This window comes from Zootermopsis nevadensis, unplaced genomic scaffold (assembly GCF_977971745.1).
Source record: "Zootermopsis nevadensis isolate Lab colony 2312 unplaced genomic scaffold, Znev_1.0 Znev_ptg000029l, whole genome shotgun sequence".
In the NCBI taxonomy this organism is placed as follows: domain Eukaryota; kingdom Metazoa; phylum Arthropoda; class Insecta; order Blattodea; family Termopsidae; genus Zootermopsis; species Zootermopsis nevadensis.
Window position 1 is genome coordinate 4,912,048 of NW_028259161.1, and position 21,604 is coordinate 4,933,651.

At 40.8% G+C, this 21,604-nt stretch overlaps 1 protein-coding gene across 7 annotated transcripts in view; it reads left to right on the plus strand.

The window, feature by feature from the left end:
• LOC110835779 (uncharacterized) overlaps nucleotides 1–21,604 on the plus strand; it is a 347,536-nt gene that overhangs the window by 317,238 nt on the left and 8,694 nt on the right. Inside the window, exon 1 of one of the 7 annotated variants that reach the window (XM_022076341.2) lies at nucleotides 4,253–4,649. The exons of the other annotated variants lie outside the window; for them this stretch is intronic. Coding sequence (XP_021932033.1) covers nucleotides 4,530–4,649 — 120 coding nt within the window. The 5' untranslated portion in view covers nucleotides 4,253–4,529. Of the gene's footprint in view, nucleotides 1–4,252; nucleotides 4,650–21,604 lie in introns of those variants that run through there. 7 annotated transcript variants of the gene reach the window in all.

Sequence of the window (21,604 nt, forward strand, 5' to 3'; positions counted from 1 at the left end):
CGGCCTCTAAATTTATTTTCAGAAAAATACAAAACTTGTTTAATTTTCCATAAATATACCAATTTCTGCAATCCGATGAGAATGCAGAATGACAGAACACGTAGACTATGTGGAGTAAAATTGTTACGAATTTCTCCAGCGCAATAAATCACTTAACTTGAGTATAAATGTAATTGGTTTATTAATTACTTGGATAGAAATGTTGGTTTGCGCTAACAACTGTAATGCACTGGCTAGCAAAGCATTATACATAAATCATCCCTGATGTCTTGCGCAGATTGATTGACTTTTTAATCAAATGTAATGGCTGTCCAATTATCAGTTGTGAATTTACTGACGTACAGTTTCGTAATCAGATTTATTAAAGACGTGAGCGTAGTTTTTGCCTAATGAGAGGCGAAGCGATGGTATGTGATATGTCGCATAAATGTGGTTCCAAGCGGGTGACCTCAGGCACTAACGCGTCTAGATTTTATTTTGTAGGAAGCCGGTTAGAATCTATGCCGGAAACCAACTGTTCCGGCTTTATTTTCCTTGCTTTCTTTTTCTTGGTTACTCCAGGACACGGTCATTTCTTCCAGATATTTTTTTACATTGTCCAGATTATAATTAAACGCTGAATAACATCTGTACTAGAACTTGCGTTGATAAAATGAGTAAGTCATTGCAGTTTTAGCCATTTCCAGGCGTCAGCACACTACAGTATGCCTTTAGTTTAATATAACATGGAAAATAAAATCATCCAATTGCATGTTGAGAGAAATTCAAGAAATAAGACATGAGCTGATTCCGAATGAATGACACATGTTCGTATCTCATAAAGTGGACTAACATGACATATATAGGCTACCTGAGGCGTCACGGCCATATTGATCCGTCACGAAATAACGACGCATAATCCACTGATAACGTGTTATTCATTGTCCTTGTGGCCAGCGCACTCGCATCGAGTTCTCGTCATGTTAAAGGCAATTTTAGATATTCAAAGATAATATGGGCACATGGTGCATATTAGCTGATAACGCTGTGGCATTGTTTCATAGCCAGCCGAACGACACACGTCTATATTACTCAAGCCCTGCAAGCTCTTTGTTGTCAAGGCAACCTTTAATTTAGTTTTGTCATGAATTTGTTAAGCGCATTCACAGTAGAAGCAGCAAGTCCATCTCATGTTCTTAAGGTTCCCTATTCAAATCCCAGACGGTGCACCGACTATTCTGACTGAGATTTCTCGTGGTTTTACTCAAACATTTAAAAAAATACCGAGCTAGAATCTTGAAATTCTCCATTCCCTTGAATTCGCCAAACGCAAGTATCCGCACATCGTCACTTAGCTCTCTACAGTTGGTTCAGCGTTGTTATATAGCATAAGAATGTGTCCAGTATGCTGGTTTCTGATTGCATGATGGCTGTCTGTTTTTCTTTTAACACAAATTTTTGTTGGAATTCCTAATTTTCTTCTTATTTTCGAGATTTTACGGTAAAATCTACCTTGAAGGAGACTCATATTGCGTAGAAAGCTGTATTTATCCAAAATTCTGAGCCTACAGAGAGAAATGAAAACGAAGAAGTTTCACGTCCCTTGGTATTCTGTTATAATCAGGTTTCACTGCACCTTCCATCTGTGCTTGAGCAGTTTCTGAGTCCTGAGAAGGCCGGATAAACTGCATCATTAATACCCCTTTACATCGTACTCAGTGGTAAGCGTAAGATAAATTTCAGATTGACGCACCGTCGGGTGAAGTCCCCACGGTAAATTCCCCGGAATTTCTGTACACTGAGCACGACACAAGTTGTGCCCTCCTGGGATGTTACTGTGCCCCCTTCGTTTACCCCTCGCATGTTTCTCATCTCTCGCCAGGTCACATGATTGTAGCTGAACCCTGGTGCTGCTGGTAGCACACGACACTCGCCGATCGCATTAACACTGTAACGCTTTATTCTACGGGAGAACTGATCTTCCGTAAGTCTGTATGGACATTAGAATTATAGTTTGTCCATGTTCGCGGACCATTCCTGAAATAAAAAAGCGTCCATTGATGCTCTAAAAGGGGTGCATTTCTTAGATGAATGGTCGAAAATAGCGGCTCTTATTATAGATTCTACACCCCTGTCTACGAAAGATTTTTGTAATAAACAATTGAATGGAAAGGCTGTGTACTAATTCATCTACTTCAGAACAGGGAACAGTGGTGGGGTCTTGTGAGTACGGAAATGAACCTTTGTGTTCACTAAAAGGCTGAGAAACTGAGTTACTGCCAGATTTTTTAAGAGGACTCTGTTCCGTGGAAATTGTTATATTTCGTCCTTAGAATGTTAAATCCCATGTGCCTAGGGCCGCGTGTTTGAATCCTACACGGCAACGGAATGCGTCTTCTCGGGCGATCAGCTGTGTGAGAGTTGGTGAATATTAACTCGATTCTCATGTAAGGAGACGTCATAGAAAATGTTTACGTGTAAATTTTTTTTTTTCATATTGCTTCATTAAATAACAACTATTTTTATTGTAACGAAAATCGAAATAAACTTAACTCATAACTGGACATCGGCGCTCAACATCGGTGGTCCCGTGGTTTCTGTAGACCACCAGTTCTAAAATGGGGTAAATGTACTCCAGGAGTATTTAAGAGGATTAATATATTGCCAGACATGTAGAACGGGCCCGAAGGAATGTTTTTGGGTTTTATAGTACACGATTTATTGATTACTCGTAGGTTGAAACAACAGTTTTCTCCCAATTTGAAAGGTGTACGTGTATGTCGATCGAAAAGACAGAAACGCTGTTCTAGAACGAGAGAAAAAGAGGAGAGAAGGCAGACAGGGTTGGAAAGCTTTTATTTGAAAACTATGTAACGAACTGCACTGGGTCCTTGAGAAACGAAAAGTCCCTAAGCTGGTCAAGAAATTCCGCTCGTCTTTCGGAACCTGACGTTTTATGACCGTGTTAGCAAGAATCTAAACAGAGTTCATTTCCGAAGCCGTGTTCTTTCAGTCTACCACTGGTCTCTGTTCCGATCTAGATGAATCCAGTTATCAACATCGCAGCTTATTTATGCAAAATATATTTCAATGTTATTCTCATATCAACTCCTAGGTCTTCGAAGCGATATATTACCTCGTTTTCCGACAAACATTGGTTGTACATGTATCATCTATCCCCTACGTGCTACACGCTCAGCCTATTCACTGGCTTTAAAAATACACGTATACCGTAATGATTCTATTAAGCCAATACAGTGAATCAAGATTAAACAATACAGAAATGTTCGAAAATAAAATATGTTATTTTCAATATAAAAGTTTCGTCATGCATGCGTCTGCGACGAGAAGAAAATAAGGACCCATGAAGAACACTTATTACTGGATAATTTTATACGTCAAAATTAAGCGGGTCTCGAACTGCGATCACTGAATGTCGTAACTGCGCTGCCTCTCGAATCTTACACAACCTTGAAGTGTACGAAGCTGTATCTCTGTGATACCTTAACTTCGAAGAAACCACTGAAACCTCACCTGTTCGACCTGGCATGAATTCGCTGAACCAAGAAAAATAATTGCCTTTGCTACCGCGGGTAATTGTGGGGTGGTGAGAAGAAATAGATTGTTTCCTACAAGTTTCCAACAAATTTGGTATCTTCACCCATGCCCTCCACCGCCATTGGAACGTGCTCGTAAGGTAGTAGCAATACTGCATGCATACTACACACTCCAGGTTGTCAGGTCTTGTCTGACATCTGACGGCGGAAAGACGGAACATTTAGGCGCTTCAAGCGGGGAATGTAGGTATGTGGATAAAGCATCACTTTCTACTTGTCTGTTGAACTGTACGGGTCGGAAAAACAACTTCAGTCAAATTTAACGTGTAATGAGAGTAGACAGTTTCATATGTTGGCTTACGACGCCATGTGGTCTTATAAACACATTACCCTGTTTTTTTGAAGTTCATAAACACGACATTAATTAAGGTACCAATGATGTTTAAAGGAAAATGTGTTTATTATGTTTAAACTACACGGGTGCTGTAACATGTGTGCAAAGTGATAATTGTTTTTAATTATAAAGTTTATTAACTTTTTTGTGGTTCAATGACTTAATTCTGTACAGCTTCCATACAGCTCAGGCTGTCGGCTTTATCTCTGATAGATAGAGTTCCCACTTGAAGGGGCGAAACTCCTCCCATTCGAGGTTTTGATTGGTCGAGAGCTCGCTACGTAGAGATGTGTGCGACTATCGGTTGGTAGATATGCATTACGCGGACACGCGGAGCCTTCAGTCGTCGTCTTACTTTGACAGAAAGAATATTTAGTTTAAATGGATGTGCAAGAAAGTTTGACGGGAGTTGCCCCGCAAATCTGTGGAAGTGTCTGAAATTTGTAATATTACTAAAAATATTTGGCCAAAGTAAAGGGAGTTTTCACTGTACTGCTACGAATTATCTCCGTGAAATATAATTTAGACGCATTCAAATTTAAATTAGAAGTGTGTAGTATTTGTTGGTGTTCTTAGTGAAAGTTCTTATAACGAAAATAATGGTGCCGCAACAGAACGATACCAGTCGGTCTAGCAGCCCCACCTCCAGTGGAATACCAATGTTTGGATCTCAACTGATCAACAAAAATTCTTCCACACCTTATACGGATGCTACCCAGGTGAGTTTCAATTCACTTGTCGTCCCCAGAAACTAACGTGAGGTGAACTGTACTAAACGATCGATTGTTTTATCGTCAATGCAAATTTAAGAAGGATGTTTAAATTTGTGTTTCAAAGTGTATTTGACATCATCGTCTTTTTTTTAAAAAAATTGTCGGTTTATAATGATCATTTTCGGTGGAAAGTGAACAATTTGGGTTTTCCGATTTTGTGTTTAAGGTTAAAATTGCTACATTAAATAAAAGAATCTTTTGGGAAATATCGAAAATGTAGTGGAATGTCTTTAAGGTTTTCGCGATTGTGTTCTAGTGCGATATATCGATATTTTGTTTACTTCCATTTACGATATATTATTATTCAGTAATCAACAATGGGGAAAACGGTGTGATCAGTTTTTATAAACTCTTTCACCAGGATCTTTTGTTTTATCTTACACGGTAATATTAATTTGATTTCGTTTCATGATATAAGGAAACGGTGTAGAAGAAATACGTTTGCCTGTCAACGATGATTGATGTTGAGGATGTTGATTTTTACGCGTGTACTCTTGAATATTCTGCCTAATTTTAGGCAAGTGAAAAGTGAATTGTGATCCATAGCCAGGTTTCGTCAAGCCGTCGATGAGCGAGTATTGAGCAAGTGAAAGTGGCCGAGAGTTGCCAAGTCCCACGCTTTGTGTTCGTGACCTTCGCACGACGTTTTGACGGTTATGTTGTGTATTGCATTAGGACCAAGTGTTGCCTGTTTTGTCAAGGCTTTGTTAGATCCGTGAGTGATATTCTCGAAACTTCCGCATTTTCTTTTGGAATTATTTGTCAATATCCTAGTAAAAAAATTTTAAGTTCATACAACTGGCAAGGCACCAATTTTCATTTATATACAGAAGCGGCTCGTCTACTTTGTTGATATTGTCATCGTTAAGTCAGTTTCGATAAACCGCACTTAGGCTTTATCTCGTTATTTAAACGCTAGTTCCTAATCAAAACTCAACGTTGAATGCCTGAACCAATTAGGGACGGAATTACGCGTAATGTAACGCCACTGAGTATGTTGGGGCAGTTTGTGGTGATTAGAGCCACAGACACGGAAATGTAAGAAGCAATGTATTTCAGAGTATTTTCATAATAGTTAACGTTGTTACGGATAAAATAAATAAGAAAATAAAAGTTTCGTGTGTTTAGACAGCTCTGGCATTGTTTGAAAATGGAATTCAAAGAAATGTTTCGATTTTGACAATTCTTGTCAGTAGTTTTCGAGTTTTTCTCCTTAAGAAATCGTATTAATTTCAAAACCGAGAATATTCCTGGAGTTACGTGTTATTCACACAAGTAAACGATTCGAATTTTTTGGAAGTAATCTCAGGGTTACTGGACGTTGTTGAGGTGGATAGATGTAGCCAACTCGGAAGTCTCGAAACTTCTAGAAATAAAATGATTGTTGTGAAGCTAACATTTGTTGAGCTGATCATTTCTGTCGTTGACGGGACCTGAAGGTTCACTACCGCGTTAACAAGAGTTCGCCACTGGATTGAAACCGTAGGGCAGAAGAATCGAAACCCTGGTCCCTTCCTTTCAGTTTGTTCCCATTTCTGAGTGTCTTGAACAAAATATCGATCTGTTTACAGAACGAAGTTTTCGTGTTTCCCATTACTCGTGATGAATTTCGTAGGTAATTGATTCGCGCTGTGGTTGTGTTCTGTTCTGACACGCCATGTCAAGTTCGTAGTGTCCCAGTGGTGGAATTTGTGAACGTAGTATTGCTACGGTTCTGCAATATTCACCTTGCTGATATGACGTTTCCACCCGATCGTATTGCGTTGAGACGTGACGAGGTTCGTTCTTCAACTGTTGCAGAATTTCTCGCCAGTGGTGTTCTGTTTTGTGCTCTTAAGCAGATGCGTTCAGGTATAGTTAATGTCGAGTCTCAACTAGACGGAATGATTGTGAGTGTTAAAAAAAGAGGAGCATGCATAAATGTAGTAAGTGAATATAATGTACGCTCTTGCCTAGAGACATATGAGAAGGAAACTTTGATGTTGATGAAGTTTGGATATTGCTTACCCCAATTTCTTTGAGTTTTTGGTTCTAGAATGAACTGATTTCAAGACTGTTGGTAAGGAGTGTTTGGTGGAAAACGCGTTAATGTTCAGGTTAAAACAATTACGAAAGTACATCGCCTTTGCTTTAGAATTGCCAATTAACACTGTAAAGCCATGTACAACATTGCTTTTTTGTGCTGCATCGTGAGATAACAATTTAGTTTTGTGTTACGTAAGCTTTTTACGAGTAAGATAAGGACGTTTGAGAATAAGTTTTGGGCCGTGAAATTCCACCAGCACTGAAAAATACGGTGATTTATGTTACTATAGAAACCCTACGAAAGTATCGGTTGTTTTGCCTTGGAACTCTTTTGGGTTTTGCGTTATCATTCCTAATTGCGTCTGTAACGAAAAAAATGTGTGGTGAACACGAAATCGATATCGTTACAACAGTGTAGGAAGTGAGGTAGACTTCATTATCGACGGATTTTTATTCATTTCCTAGTGCCACGAGTCTTGTATGATTTTATTTGTTGTCAGCGTATAATTTATCACACGTTCGCGGGTATAAGAAACGACGGAATATACATTTTACATAATGAAGGAAATTAGTCAGGTGAATGCTATTTAATGGACACTGATGCAGGCACGTGTGGGCGATGTAATGAAGTTCTTCGGGGTCATCCTATCATCCGTCTGATCGCTTCTTGGAACGTTGAGTGTGACTGGCTACGGGTTGTGTTGCAAGAGTTTCGGAGATGCATAATGTCACCTTCTTCAGGACTGAAGTGACTGTGGGGGCCAAGAAACTGGCAGGGAAGTTTCGTCAGTGGCTTTGAGTTGTGAAAATGTTGAATAATGGACAGGGCTGTGCATTTTGTTTGGTGTGACGTAGGGATCCAGTGATTTAGGACGAAAATTTGAATCCGATGCGTCTGTAAAAAAAGAGAATAGCTGAGCTAGAGCGAAATTGTATGAATTGAAATCCCCTAAAATTGCCTTGCGTCTATTTTTAAGGTGTGATTTAGCTGTGTTGGGATGTCGAGTTTCAAGAAATTGTTGAAAAAACAGTGCATCCGTCATATATACGGAAATGCAGACACCATTGCTGACCGAAACAATCGTACAGATTTTATAGACCTGTTTAATAAACAAAATTGAATGGATACGTTGTTACGAAGTTAACATATTCCGAACTTATTTTCGCTGCTATTAATGACCACGATTACAGTGTTGTGTGTCCTGTTCCTAGTCTTTTGTTTCTACAAGGTCATTGAGTGAAGAGATGTGATTTCTGTATCTCATCCGCATCCTGGCAGGATCTGGCCTTGTGGTATTGACGTAGCTCTCAGAATTGGCTTTATCAGTCACTGTACTCTTGTGTGAATTTCAGGAAGCCTTTGCTGACGAGATTTTTAAATTATGTTCGGTGTTTCTGTCATTTATCCAGCCAAGGGTTTTGGAGACCAGAAGTGTTTGGTTAGGAAATTTGCTCTGCCGAATAGAAATAATTTCTCGTTAATGCGACAGCTGTTGGACTTCGTTCAAACGTTACCAACAGCTGCGTTGTGTGTTGGTGTGCACGTAGGGCCTGTTGTGGAACCCAGAGATTCACATCAGAATAATACATGCACGGCTATCTTGTTCTGATCCACCTGGAATATGGATCATCTCAATTTACCTAGTACAGGGGGCCCGTCCGCCCGCCTGTAAAATGCGTACATTTTTTTAAAGAAGAGATTTAAATCGTAACGAAGCATTTATAACGACTACTGTTTTATTTGTGCATGTATGTAAATGGATTTTTTGTTTTGTTTTTGACGGTATTGAACCAATTGCGCTATATATTGAAGAAGTGTTTTGTTTTCTTTGAGGTGAGAAGTGAATGTTTATATGACGTTTAGGCCAGCTGAGGTCTGAAAGGTTTTAGCTAGTTTCGAGTATTGATTGGCACGGTAGCTGACTCATGAGTGGTTTACGCGAGAAAAGATAAACATTTAGAGTTGTTCTGGGGTCGTGGAAAGTGGACTGGTCACTTGGATGACCGAGAAGATTTGAAAATTTTAAAAATTGATTTTGATTTAACGACGGCTTGCTGTTTGACGAATGATAGATTGAAAAGAACATTGGAGGAATCAGTCCTGGACTAATTTTGAGTTACTGTTAGGACATTTGCGTTGGGTTCTGAGGAAACCCACGATAAACATTAGGATATTCCTCTCCGAGCCGAGATTTAAATCCTGGATTTGCTGAATACGACACAGGAATGCCAATATTCGGATAGGGCGAGATGACTTCGTTCCAAATCCTTACGTACTACTCAATCTGTTTGTAGACCTGTTGTTGAACGTTTCCAGTGGTTGACTTTTTGACCGCCTTCCGGGCGTGTGATTTCTCAATCAGTAGTTACTGGGTACTGCATGTTGCCATGTGCAAGGGAATAGACAGGGCCCTGTGGCCTTCCATCACATTGTTAGGGACGACAGATTAGCGATCCAAGGATCGAACCTTCATTTGCCCGGATCGTCGCATCCCACGTGGGCTGATTTGGTGTGAACGACTTGTTCTGTTAAGCACAAACGTGCAAGCAAATAACGCAGTGGGTTTATATCAGAAGCTGAATAAAATAAATTCCGTTGTCGGCTCGTAATTTATTGCTGGACCGTATGTGAGGAGAAACTTTCGAAAACTGCGCGATATTATCCACTGGTATGCCCTATGAGGGGAGAAAGATACCTCGTACATATTGCCAGGTTATGGAGTTAACGGGAACTTTGATGAGACGCGCTGTCATTAACCCTTTAGTACCGGAGATTGTCGTGGTCATCAAGGATTGCGACGGAATTTAAAATGTTTGGCAAAGTCATACGCCCGTGCTAGTAGACTTCAGAACTGCGTGGTGAAGTTCGGATTACTCGCGGGTTTAAACACACTTAAAATTGTTTTGTTTCCTGCAGTGTTGTGGTGTTGTGTTTTGAGATTTGTGGTCCGTTCGTTACGTCCGTTAAGAGAATTTGTCTGTCGCTGTGTTATGCGTTTTGGCGTAATGTACGTCTCAGTGTAACAGTTCTCCCACTTTTGAACATGTATTTGGTGCTCGGTTAAAAGGACTCGAATCAAACGTGATTTGTATTGTTTTAAAACTTAACCTAACCACCGTTCGTGTTGCCTCGCGGCAGCTACAAACTCCACCAACGACTGAACCCCGAACTTTTCCTCTGTGATCCTTTCGGGTTACTTGTTGAGGTTTTACTCAGGTAAATTGTGCTTTTCTGTTCGAGCAATGATCTGAATAGGAAGTAGACTTGTAGGCACCAAGTTTTATTAGACAGCAACTTGAAAATACAAAAATACAGTGTTTGCGATGTGTTTTTGTTATTATCTTTGTGTGGTGTTCAAGATTGTATTTGGTTGCGTCATTCCTCTAGCCTTGAAGGCCATGTTCTTCTTGTTTGAACATGTTCACTACAGATCATTGCACTCTTTTTTTTTTACTTAACAGGCTGGCAAGGTGATGAAGCTACTGTAAAAGTTTACTTGCTTTAAAAAGCGAGAGTGGGAAAACGTATTGCAAGGAATTGGCCCACAGCACACTGCTTTAGAAATTCGATAAACCTCACTGGCCTTGATGGTCATTTATTTCAGGTACAAATGCTTTCTTACGAAAGTAATTTAATCCCCGGAATTGTTGAATATTTACTACATTGAAATATTTCTGAGTTAAATTTGTAGATTTTAGTGTTTTACGTCATGGACTTTTTTTTTTACAGTGAGCCGATTCTGATAAAAATTTGATAATTGATTATGTGTCATGATACTAACCAAAATTAAATGTTCATGATAGTTTTAAATGCTGTTTTTGTATCATTTATGGAGTGCACCAAGAGGTTTGCTGTGTATCCTATCCATACAAAGCGTAATCGAAATTCGTTGAGTGCATTAGGCGATAAAACGTAACAACAGAATGTAGCAATTAAAACTTGATTAGTGTGATACACATTCCCGTATTACATGGCTTCAAGAACGCGATAATTATACCGCATGTGGTTTAGAAGTGAAAAAAAAGAAAGTTTTTACCTTTTTATTATCAGATGTTGATATTGAATTCCATAAGTGAGCTGTGGGTTAATAATTCAGGAATTGTTCATTGAGAAATCAATGAAAGGACACGCTTTGGTGATTGATAGATCGTGACCGTAAGTTTATTAGTGGACTGTTTAATGACAGAGGTCTGAGTTTCTGGAAGATGGGGGAAAAAATAAAATCCTTTTATTTACTTTGTGTAATTTGCCGATCGTGATCTTCTCGGGGTTGTGACGCGGGGCAGGTTAGCAGATCGTTACCATTATCTCGGAGGAACATTGGTAAACCACCTTCAAGATCACACGGAGTCATAATCCACAAGAACACGATAAGTTTTTTCTACACTGTCACAATGTTTTACAAATTCCATAGATAGTATCAGTAAGATTCAGCCTACTTTATGGGTACGCTGCAGTTTTTGAAGGACGAATTATTGTTTACTTGTGTCAATAACGATGTGTTTCAGCAGTTTAACGAAATTAATCCTGCAACTTGTAGTTTTATCCAAATGTGAAACGTGTGGAAGTACAAGCATATTTGTTTGTTGGAAAGTGTTTAGAAGATGCTGAGCTAATTAGGTGTATATGACTTGCATAATTGATGCAGTCACGTTGTGTTGCGTAACAGACAAATGCCAGGCTCGTCACGCATGGCAGAGGGACGCACGAAATCATTGTCAGCCCAGATTCACACGGGGAACATCTGCTAACAGTCCCTAAAACTGGATTCTTACAGACAGCGTCTTCAATGTGATAGCAAATTACTCTCTACCGTATCGTGGACGTACAAAGTGGCATCTTCTGCTACTCTTCTTGTTTGTCAGTCAGGTTTGCAGCAATCTGCAAGGAACTGCTCGTGAATATCGCCGATGTATTCATGTGCTGACGTCACAGTAATGCATGTCATCATCGATTCGACCTATCGGTTAAAATATTTTACAGAAATTTGTTTCTTGGTATTGTTCCAAGGTTTCAGTCGCTGTTCATAAGGATCTTGAAAGTGTGCAGAGAAAATGAAGTTAAAGTTGCACCAATTCGTAACCCTGACATTAGATGGAGGTGTGTGATCTGATTTTTCGGCCGATTTATCCTAGGGCGAATTCCGTTCTCCGACGCAAATCGTAGACGGATTTTATAGCCGGTAATAGCTACAAAGCTTGCATAGATATATAAAATATGTAATTTTTTAGTATGTTCCTTTAACGACGCTGTATCGTTGGTGCGAACCCTTAGTTTGGGAGACTTACCGCTCAGTACGTTTATGTAAGATACTTCTTTTCGTGTGAAGGAAGTTTATCGCATCTAAAGGTTTTCTCCGCCCTTGGTAAATTCCCTGCTTATCAGCGAAGGTTGCATGATTTCTGTTGTATGCTCTGCTATGAATGGAAAAACCTGTGATATTTTTTAGCACGAATCTCTGAGTAATACCAAATGTTTGGTCACATCAGAGGCGCCGCGCCATTTTACATGGACCTGTTAACTTGTAGGCTGTTAACGACGCCATAATCTGCAGAGATCGTTAGATGAGGTCATTATGAATCGCACATTTAATGGGATATGCGCCTAAATGCATGTCTTATTTGCCTGGGGGTTGGTAGAAAACCACAGAGAATCTCATCTCAAGTTCTGTACGTGGGACGAGATTCGAACCGGTTAGTCCTATCTCTTGAATTTCTGTCGATTCCTATCTTCATTGTAGCCAGGAGGGCAGAGACAGAGACCAGGATGGTCAAAATACCATTCTGCGACGGGCTAGACACACCACAGCAGCACATGGAATTATTTTTCGTATATTCGAGTCACATCACGCCGTTAAAACCGTGGTCATGTGTTAGGAATACGTATAACGTAATGTTCATAATGCGTATATAGTTAAACCACGCCCCCAGCAGTCTTCCCAAGAAAGTCTAAAGAAATCCCCTGTGTGATTTTGAAGAGAATTTCCCGTCAAAGCTCTGTCTCTGCTAGCCACCGCTGGCGCAGATGTCTTGGGCCTGTTTTAGGGTAGCCGGCTTTTTCTTTGGGGTTCAACACGAGTAGCCCCGCCAGTCTGACGCCTTGCTCGCCTTCATACTCCGGTGTCGGGTAACTAGATCTTCCTGTTGCTGTGGTTTCAAAATCCGCTAGAGCTGGCCCCCAGAACCAGTTTATTTTGACCGACCAGTTATATAATTTCACCGTTGACCAGGGGCTCGTCTTCAGAGAATGTAGCGTTTGTAAAGCACAGTATTAATGCAGTTACAGGTTATAATAACTCATACTGGATATTTCTCACGGCAATGAGTACGAAGAAAACTTCTACCAGACTAAACGGCGTTATAACCCAAAATACTTCAATCGTTTTCATTTCAATGTCTTTCGGTTTGTTAATTTTTATAATGAACAGCAGTTCTGTCAACGCGAGGTAGGAACTGAATGTCTTCAAATTATTTAGATGAACTTTGTACTTGTGTTGAGCTTTGAGTTAAATCAAGCAGACACAAGGCACAATAGTTCTAATTTTTTTATTGAAACGTTAATCACATAGGGCCTCGGGGTTGCACGAACACGACACAGTGGGTTATTGTCAATGCGGTGATGAACGTTCGGGTTACTTTGATCGCTGGGGATTTTTGAATGGCTGCACAACTGCTAGCTTCTCAAGAAGAACTCTGCTCCTTGTATTTAATTTAATATATTTCTCAAAGTGACGAAAATTAACCCTGATTCCATGATTCCATATGGGGGCTTCCTCTAGGAACTGACTAATCTCGCAGAGTCCGCATCCCGAACGTGATTCGGGTTTAAGGTCAGGTACAGAGGCGGAAAATTCGTCAGCCCCGTTCAACTACTACTGACCAGAAATCATCAAACCATTGGTTTTCACAACCGCGGGGGGAGATTTGAACATGAAGTAGCTACAAGTGGCGCGTCATGCCACGGCCTGCGATTACTGCCCCCCCCCCCCGCCCCCCGGCCTTCTGCTCGCAGTGTAATGACATCACGTACTGTAGGAAGGGGGTAGCCGCCCGATTTCAAGGCCCTCTGTCAGTGGAACGCAAGTTCCGTAATACACCTCTCTCCGTCTCTGTCAAGTGTCTGGCATTCTGCCATAGTTTTCACACAAGTAGACTCAAAACATACCGCCACTGTATGGGTTTAAAAAAGAGCCTCGCGTGTAGCTGATTCATGGGTGCACTGCTGAAACGACATATGCGGTGGCACCCCCAGTCGCAGTTCCGCGTGACTACATTCAAAATGCCCCTAGTTCAAATTCCGATTGTGTCCCTTTAAATCTCTACTACACTTGGTGGCCTTCACATCAAAAGATACACTCTTTATGCAGACAAGAAAAAATGTGAAGTGTTTATATATATGGAAGTGAAATTTCTGTGTGCTACAGTGTACAATTCGAGCTAGAAGATGTGAAGGCTAATTTTTGGTACATTCAGCATTTTTTAAATATACAGGTATAACTTCTTCCGATTGCATTATTTAAAAATATCCCCTTAATAGAATGAAAAATAAGATACTCCAAAAAAAATCAATTCTTTTAGAAAGCAGATAAACTGGCCAGAATATGACTCTGAAGTTTTTCAGGCTTGGGTCTAATTCATGTAAGGCAAAAGAGGGATGAAGATTTCTGTCTTCTGGGTTGTTGCGCTGTGTAGTCTGGTCGATGTTAACCAACGTTTCAGAGGTCATACTGCCTCCGTCATCAGGGCGATGAAGATTTCTGTCTTCTGGGTTGTTGCGCCGTGTAGTCTGGTCGATGTTAACCAACGTTTCAGAGGTCATACTGCCTCCGTCATCAGGGCCATGAGTATGAAGATTTCTGTCTTCTGGGTTGTTGCGCTGTGTGGTCTGGTCGATGTTAACCAACGTTTCATCGCCCTGATGACGGAGGCAGTATGACCTCTGAAACGTTGGTTAGCATCGACCAGACTACACGGCGCAACAACCCAGAAGACGGAAATCTTCATACTCACCGCTGTGAGAACCTCAAATCGTACTAAAGAGGGATGTTTTAAACAGCATATTGATAGCTCATTCAGACAGGATACACTTTGACTGCAGACCTACATCCTAAAAACCTTGTCGACCCCTATCGATATTTGTGGAAGTTGGGTGTAAACGCTGTCGGAGTTCGTGGTTTCGTATCCTATAGGTCACGTCTGATTAGTTCCCAGATAACACGGAATTACGTAGTTTGTAAGGACACGTGTGTGCTGATTTTATCTGCTGGATTAGTCCACCCGTGAAGCAAGGCTATCTTAAATTCGCTTTTCCACTGCATGACGACCAATTTTTATTTTGAAGTAGATACAGCTGTGTTTAGTTGTGACCTTACATGCATCTCCTAGTCTGGTTAGGCTTGCGGCCAGCCGGCAATTACTGTATTCCGCAAATTGCCACTGGGTGTGCAAATGGTGTTCTTCAGAGTTACATCGAGTTCTTAGAAGGACGTTGTTTCACATGTAAAGTTACACAGCGTCGAATGGAATGATTAGTAATGACTGACGGGACTTTGGTGATCGTAATATTCGCATAGCCGGACATGAAATCCTAGTAGGCGGTAAGTCGACCAACATCTGGTGCAGGAAGTTGGTTTCAAGGCGTGGAACAGACTACAGAATCCGAAAGATCCAATTCTCTTCGCACCATTGTATTTTGAATTATGTATGAACTGAAACACAATCGACACCTGAAACTTTAATTTCAATCTAGCGTTTCAGCACACTCTTGTAATTTAAAAGATTGTTCATGGACTCGTTGAAGCGTTCCATTCAAGCTGTGGAGTTATGCACGTGTAGAATGTTGGTGTTATGTGCGCAGTTGAGAGCCAGATTTCGTGTATGCCCTGTGTTTATTCTGGTCTTGGATGGGGCACGCAGTAGTGGGATGTGGGACGAAGTCCAAGATTGAGGTCTTCATCAGAATTGAGCGAAGGTTTCCGTTTCACCAGGTATACATTCGTTTCTTGAAGTTTGAAGTCTTCGGGTGTTAAAACGCTGTTTTGTCTCGCAAAAATTTCTATTTGTGAACGAGGTCGACTCTGATACATTAAAATAGAATTTCGGCCTGGAAACACCGATACTGTTGTGACCGGGTAAATGATACGATGATTATGAACTGTGACTTGGCAAGGATGTGGTGGGAATCGATCGTAATCTTTCTAGTTACTACTTATTGTCATTTGTCCGGAAGATATGATGACCAAGACCCTGAGAATAACCGATGTATGAGTTGAGTTTCGAACCTGGGGACTTCCGATTAAGAAGCCGTGAATTATTGTATTTTAACACCCTAAATAGCTCTGAACGTTGTTTGGGGTGTTTAGCTGTTATGACCAGTGGCCATGGCCAGCTAATCTTATGTCATTGAGGACATTACTTATTGGTGTCAACACTACAGAATTAAATGTCAATTCTGCAGGTCCATTTCGTATTTTCTACATATAACCATTTAATTTGCTTACTTTCTGCACAATGTGATTCTTCAGTGAGCGGAAGGAGATGAAATTGCGACTGCAGTTGCAGCGTATGAACAGATGTAACGCTGGCTCGAGGTAATACGTCATTGTGGCTCAGCACGGAGTATATTCCACAGCCAAACATACGCGGCTGTTTTACTGTATTTAACGACTCACTGTTTGCTGAAATATGGCTAGAAACTTCCTAAGATTCGTCAAACGCTGCCAAACATTCTGCTGTTGTTTTCTGTTTATGCGGTGATATTTTAGTGTTAGAATCGATATTTACGATGTGGCAAATCACCAAACCTATTAATTTATGTTGTAATTTGTTTCGTCTTTAATGATCTTTCTGAATATTGACTCGTGTATCAGTTGGCATCTTGTTGACTACGTCGAGCCATTGCAGAAGAACTTGTGTGTGCCAACGTGATTGACTGCCTGCATGCCTTCTTAGAAATCGTGTGTGCTTTTTAGCCTCGTTCCGTGGTAATTAAAACTTTTGAACAACGGGGTTTTGCGGAACTCTTGTACTGTACACCCCTTAACAATACTGCACCCTTATATGACCGCGTTATTACATACAGTTCTAGTGTACGACCAGTTACGTTGCAAATAGTAAAGGCAAAGTCGTCGTTGTGCAATTGTGTAAGCAAAGGCTAATTTTTATTGCACACTTCTGCACTATGGTAGTCCTGCATGGATGTGGATTAAGTGGGCGTGTCTCATGCGTTCAGAAAATAATATACCGGAAAGAGTGTGTTTATACTGGACTTATATGTTTGATCCATCTTGTGACATAGGTCGACAGTTTGCTCTGCGAGAAGAATTCGAACTAATCTTACCCATGGACCACATTTTGACCTTCGTACTCCAGGCCCACGTCACAGATATGGCATCTTCGTCCGCCTATGGTAAACAGTACTTACACATTCTCGTGACTATATGAGGGCACAACGTAGATGCACATGTTTGTGCACACGGTTTCGGAAAATTTATACTGTTTTGTACAGTATCGTGTTCAAACTTATTCGTGGTCGAGTCCATTCCAACTCGTAATTAAAGTAGTCTAGTTTGTGATGACTCCTGAGGGTTGTAAGTAGTGGTTTTAAGAGGGCCACATCAGAAATGTATGCTATCAGCAGAGCCTCTCTTCAGCTGTCTGCGTTTTCATATTCAAACGATGGATTTGAAGCTGTAGGCAAGGAAATGGCTACTGCGTATGTCTCAGTGAATGCATTGCGCTGGACTGAAGTGAAGTCACGTGTAAGTCAGGATAGCTGGTTTCTGCTCCTATGTTTGTGGTCAATGACTTAATTTTTCCTTCACTGGAAATCAGAATTCTCTACACGTTTCTGAGTCTGTCTCTAGGACGGCTTTTTGTATGGACAGTGAATTGTAATATTTTTTAATACTTTTCAACTTCTAGAAACAGTTTTCACATTTTATCGCCCGTTATTTATTTTTGTATTGCGTGTTGGAACAGCTGTTTGTCCTGATCGAATCCCGGTGAAGACGGGATATTATGATATTTTTCTTCGAATTGAAGGTGTTCGACCACAAAACAGTGCACTGAAACTTTTATATCCCTTATGGTTTTGCGGTTTAATTAGGTTTTAGATATTGATAGGAGTTCCATAAAGTACCCTACTCGTGTAAATAAACAGGCCTTTGGGGTGCCTGCAGGGAGCTACCGTTCCCATTTTGGCCAGCGATCGCACTTAAAAAACGTAGCGATTATTTGGATATGTCTTTCGCGATGTATAATGTAAACATAAAAACATTCTGCCCAGCTATAAATACACGTAGTGCCACGAACTGTTCCAGCTTGTCTCCTCGTGGGCAAGCAAAGCCTGGTGGGTACACATTCCAAAATAACGCTCTTGGCACGTGTGTAGCTGGCAGATACGACTAGCCCGTGCTGAATTAAGATAACAGATTAGATTATGTGGACCACGTGGATCTACCCTCGAGATCATCCTCTATTCTGCCGTTTTGCACGGACTGTGATTACCCTTCGCAGACGTTCTCCTTGATATGAGCTGTGGATATGTTGCAGATGGCAACAGTTTGCATTGATCACTTCCGGAAACATGAAATTGACAGCTATGCAATTTTCATATGGCTGATTTATCGAGTTATATCTGTGGTTTTACCCTTACTCAGCCATTTTTATGATACGTAATATAAGCAGAAAGAAAAATGAAGCTGAATGCAGGTCTGTTACCAGAGTCCATCTTAATCATTACTTTACGTAAAGGCTAATTGAATTTATAATGCGTCTAAAATCACTTACCTAAAAGAAGGAGGGGGGGGGGAGTTTGCGCGTGCTTTGTGTATGCTGTGCTCTCTACTACGTCGGAAATAATATTTCTTAGTTGTACGCGCAGTGTGAACAGTGTGTACAATGTTGTTTGATCGTTGATGTTGAGTACGTGCCTTGCCTTCCCGTTGCAAAACCAAGCCGATCCAAAAATATCTTCTATAGCATGCAGATGTGACGGGGACAATGTTCTAAAATTCAAACATAATGCATTGCAGTGGAAACTGAAATATTAACAATGGATTTGTGATTCAAGAATCTCAGAGAACGTGTTTAAATCTGCGTACTTCAATTTGGAACGTACCTTTTAAACTTCTGATACGCTTAGAATTAATTTGTATTTCGAGGTTAAGATTCAGTAGGAGCTATAAGCTTCTTCCCCCTAGCGCCTACAAGGAGTATAGTGGATCAGCTTTCCTAAATGTTGACGATGATGACTAAAGGTGCAGAATGAGAATCTTTGTCGTATATTACTGGGACGATGAGGTCGAGGCGGAAATGAGTATGTATGTAGCACGCATGCAAGCTAGTGCACCGCGTTTTGCCGCTCTTTCGCGACTTCATATCCACAACACCCGCAGCTACCCTCCGTGTCACGAAGTCGTCTCCTGTATCCTCAACCCTGAGGGCGCACCGTGCCTTGGCGACAGCGGACCGTCTATTCTATGCTGGGATCCGAACATGACTCGGAACATTTGCCCCGTCCGTATGATTTCGCTTTCAGTGGAACAAGTAAAGCATGTGGGCTCATAAAGGGACTATTTGAAAACGGCCGTAATATCTAAGCGGTTTCTTATAATCCAGAGTTTGTTCGGTGTGGCATGAGGTGTGTGGCCTTGTTGGTGTCCACTCCTGTGGATATTGCACGACTCAAGGCTATATAGTTCCCATTACAACGAAGTAGCTGTACTTAGCTCTAACCGAGGAACTGCTTTTTTGTATGCTAGTCAGAACAGCTGCTGATATTTGCATTTAATTCCAAGCCCACACATAAGTCTTGAATTTTTTTTCCCCAAGGATAATTTGGGAAATGTCTAGAGAAATCCGTTTCTGTATAACCTTCCAACAATTCGGGCCCCAAGTGCAACTTGTAAGAGATATTGTTTTCACATGAAGATAACATTTTGGCTTACAGTGCACTAGAAACGTTTTGTTCAGCCTGTCTGAATGGTTCCGAACCCATTACCTTGTTCTTTCGTACAGTCTGTCAGTTAGGTTACGAGTCCGTAACCCTTGAAAGTGAATGGTCATGATCTGTAAGCCACGGGCAGTTTGTACCACCAGTTTGTTCGCCCTTCATCAAATTTCAAGGAGAATTTTGCAGCAGCTGGAGTCGTCATACCGGTTTATCGGGACCCAGTTATGTACCATATCTGTCTGTTTACTTAAATCGGTTCCTCATACTTGTCTCTATGCTAATATTCGTTATTTCCTCGAGTCTATTTGTTATCAGAGCCTATTGAAGGGTTAAAACTGCACCTTCTCGAGAGTTATAAATAGAAATTTGAATTTTTTTAGGGTTACATTTGTACCACGCGTAGACAATACTTAGAATTGTAACACGTCTGTCGTCCCGAATATGTTTTCTCGAAACACAGGGTCTCCAAGAAAACTGTTTTAATTGGTGATTGCACCGGGAATCTGAACTTTCCTTTCTTCGATGTCTTAATTAATCTACGCCGTTGCCATCACAAAACAAAAGGTTTCTTACATGAACTAGATTAATCGAGCTGATGATATGGCGCAACTTTAATTATTGTTCTGAAACAGGAGGTGGGACGTGGGACGTGGGGTCAGGTTTATCTGTGATAGGTAAGAAGACAATGGTCGAACATCTTGATTTTGATAACCATTGTATTTTTGTTTTTAGATCGTTGGCCCTGATAGTAAGTGTACCATGTAGACAGCTAGGCGACTTGATAAGCGCTGTCTTCGTAACAAACTTTGTCTGGCTAGAACTTTTTGCGAAGTAAACTTATTCTTAAGGAAGAATGTTATTGAAGATGGGTTGTTGCGCAGTTTAATCTGGTAGAAGTTTACCGACGTTTCAGAGGTCCTTGGCAGCGCAACAACCCACAAGACAGCCATCTTCAGATTCACCGCCGTGAAAACCTCAAATCCTACTTAGAAAGTTCTTGATTGCGGATACGGAACCATTGACCTCGTATGTTTCCTAATTTTTTTCGTAGTTCCTTCCAGGGATGCCAGAAGTGTGGCCTTACCTGATGCTCAAGCCTTTCTGGTTTAAAAGTTTATAACTAACTCTTGTAGTTCCTGTAAGCCAGCAACGTATCTCATACAATAACGGGTGTTCCAAATGTGTATTGTTATGGGACAGTAATCGGGCAGTAGTGTTGTTGTTGTGGGACTCTTCTTTGTCTTATATTTATGTAAGTTTGTAGATACGCACTTTTAGGGGTGCGTATGAGAAGTACGGCATGGCCAAACATTTGCCACAATGACACCTTGCTAGACTTCCTAAGGCGAAGTTGATATGGGACACGCGGTATAAAATTAATGAAATCGTGACTTCGTTGTGCGCGACGGAAAACGAAAATAGTTCGGTGACTCGTTTCATTATTTCTTATCTTGCTTGGGATACTACGCAGTTCTCTGCATTCTGATTTCCCCTCAACCGCATTGTAGACCCGTAGTGTTATCTACCTCCCTCGTCTTTTGTCCTTGGGGTCAGTCGTTTCCTAACACGTGTGTTTTTAGTAAGAGAAATTTTAAGATTGATTTTTTTGTTCTCAACTAATTTTTTTCCTTGTCAGGATTGCGGCATGTGTGATTTCAGAGAAGTGTAATAGCTCGGAGAATGAACGGGACCTTTGTATTAATTAGCCAATGGATGACCCTGACTTTCCCGTATGACAATGAACAGCGTAAGGCTGTGTGACTGTAATGCAAAAATCAATGAGGAAAAAAAACTGTTACATGCGTACTTCATGAACTTACACCAAGGTTCTGCGGCGAGTTATTGATGTTTGAAGACAAATTCTTTGTCAGAAGTAGAATTATCAAATGAAATTGATGTTGTAATATCCAGCTCGGGCGTT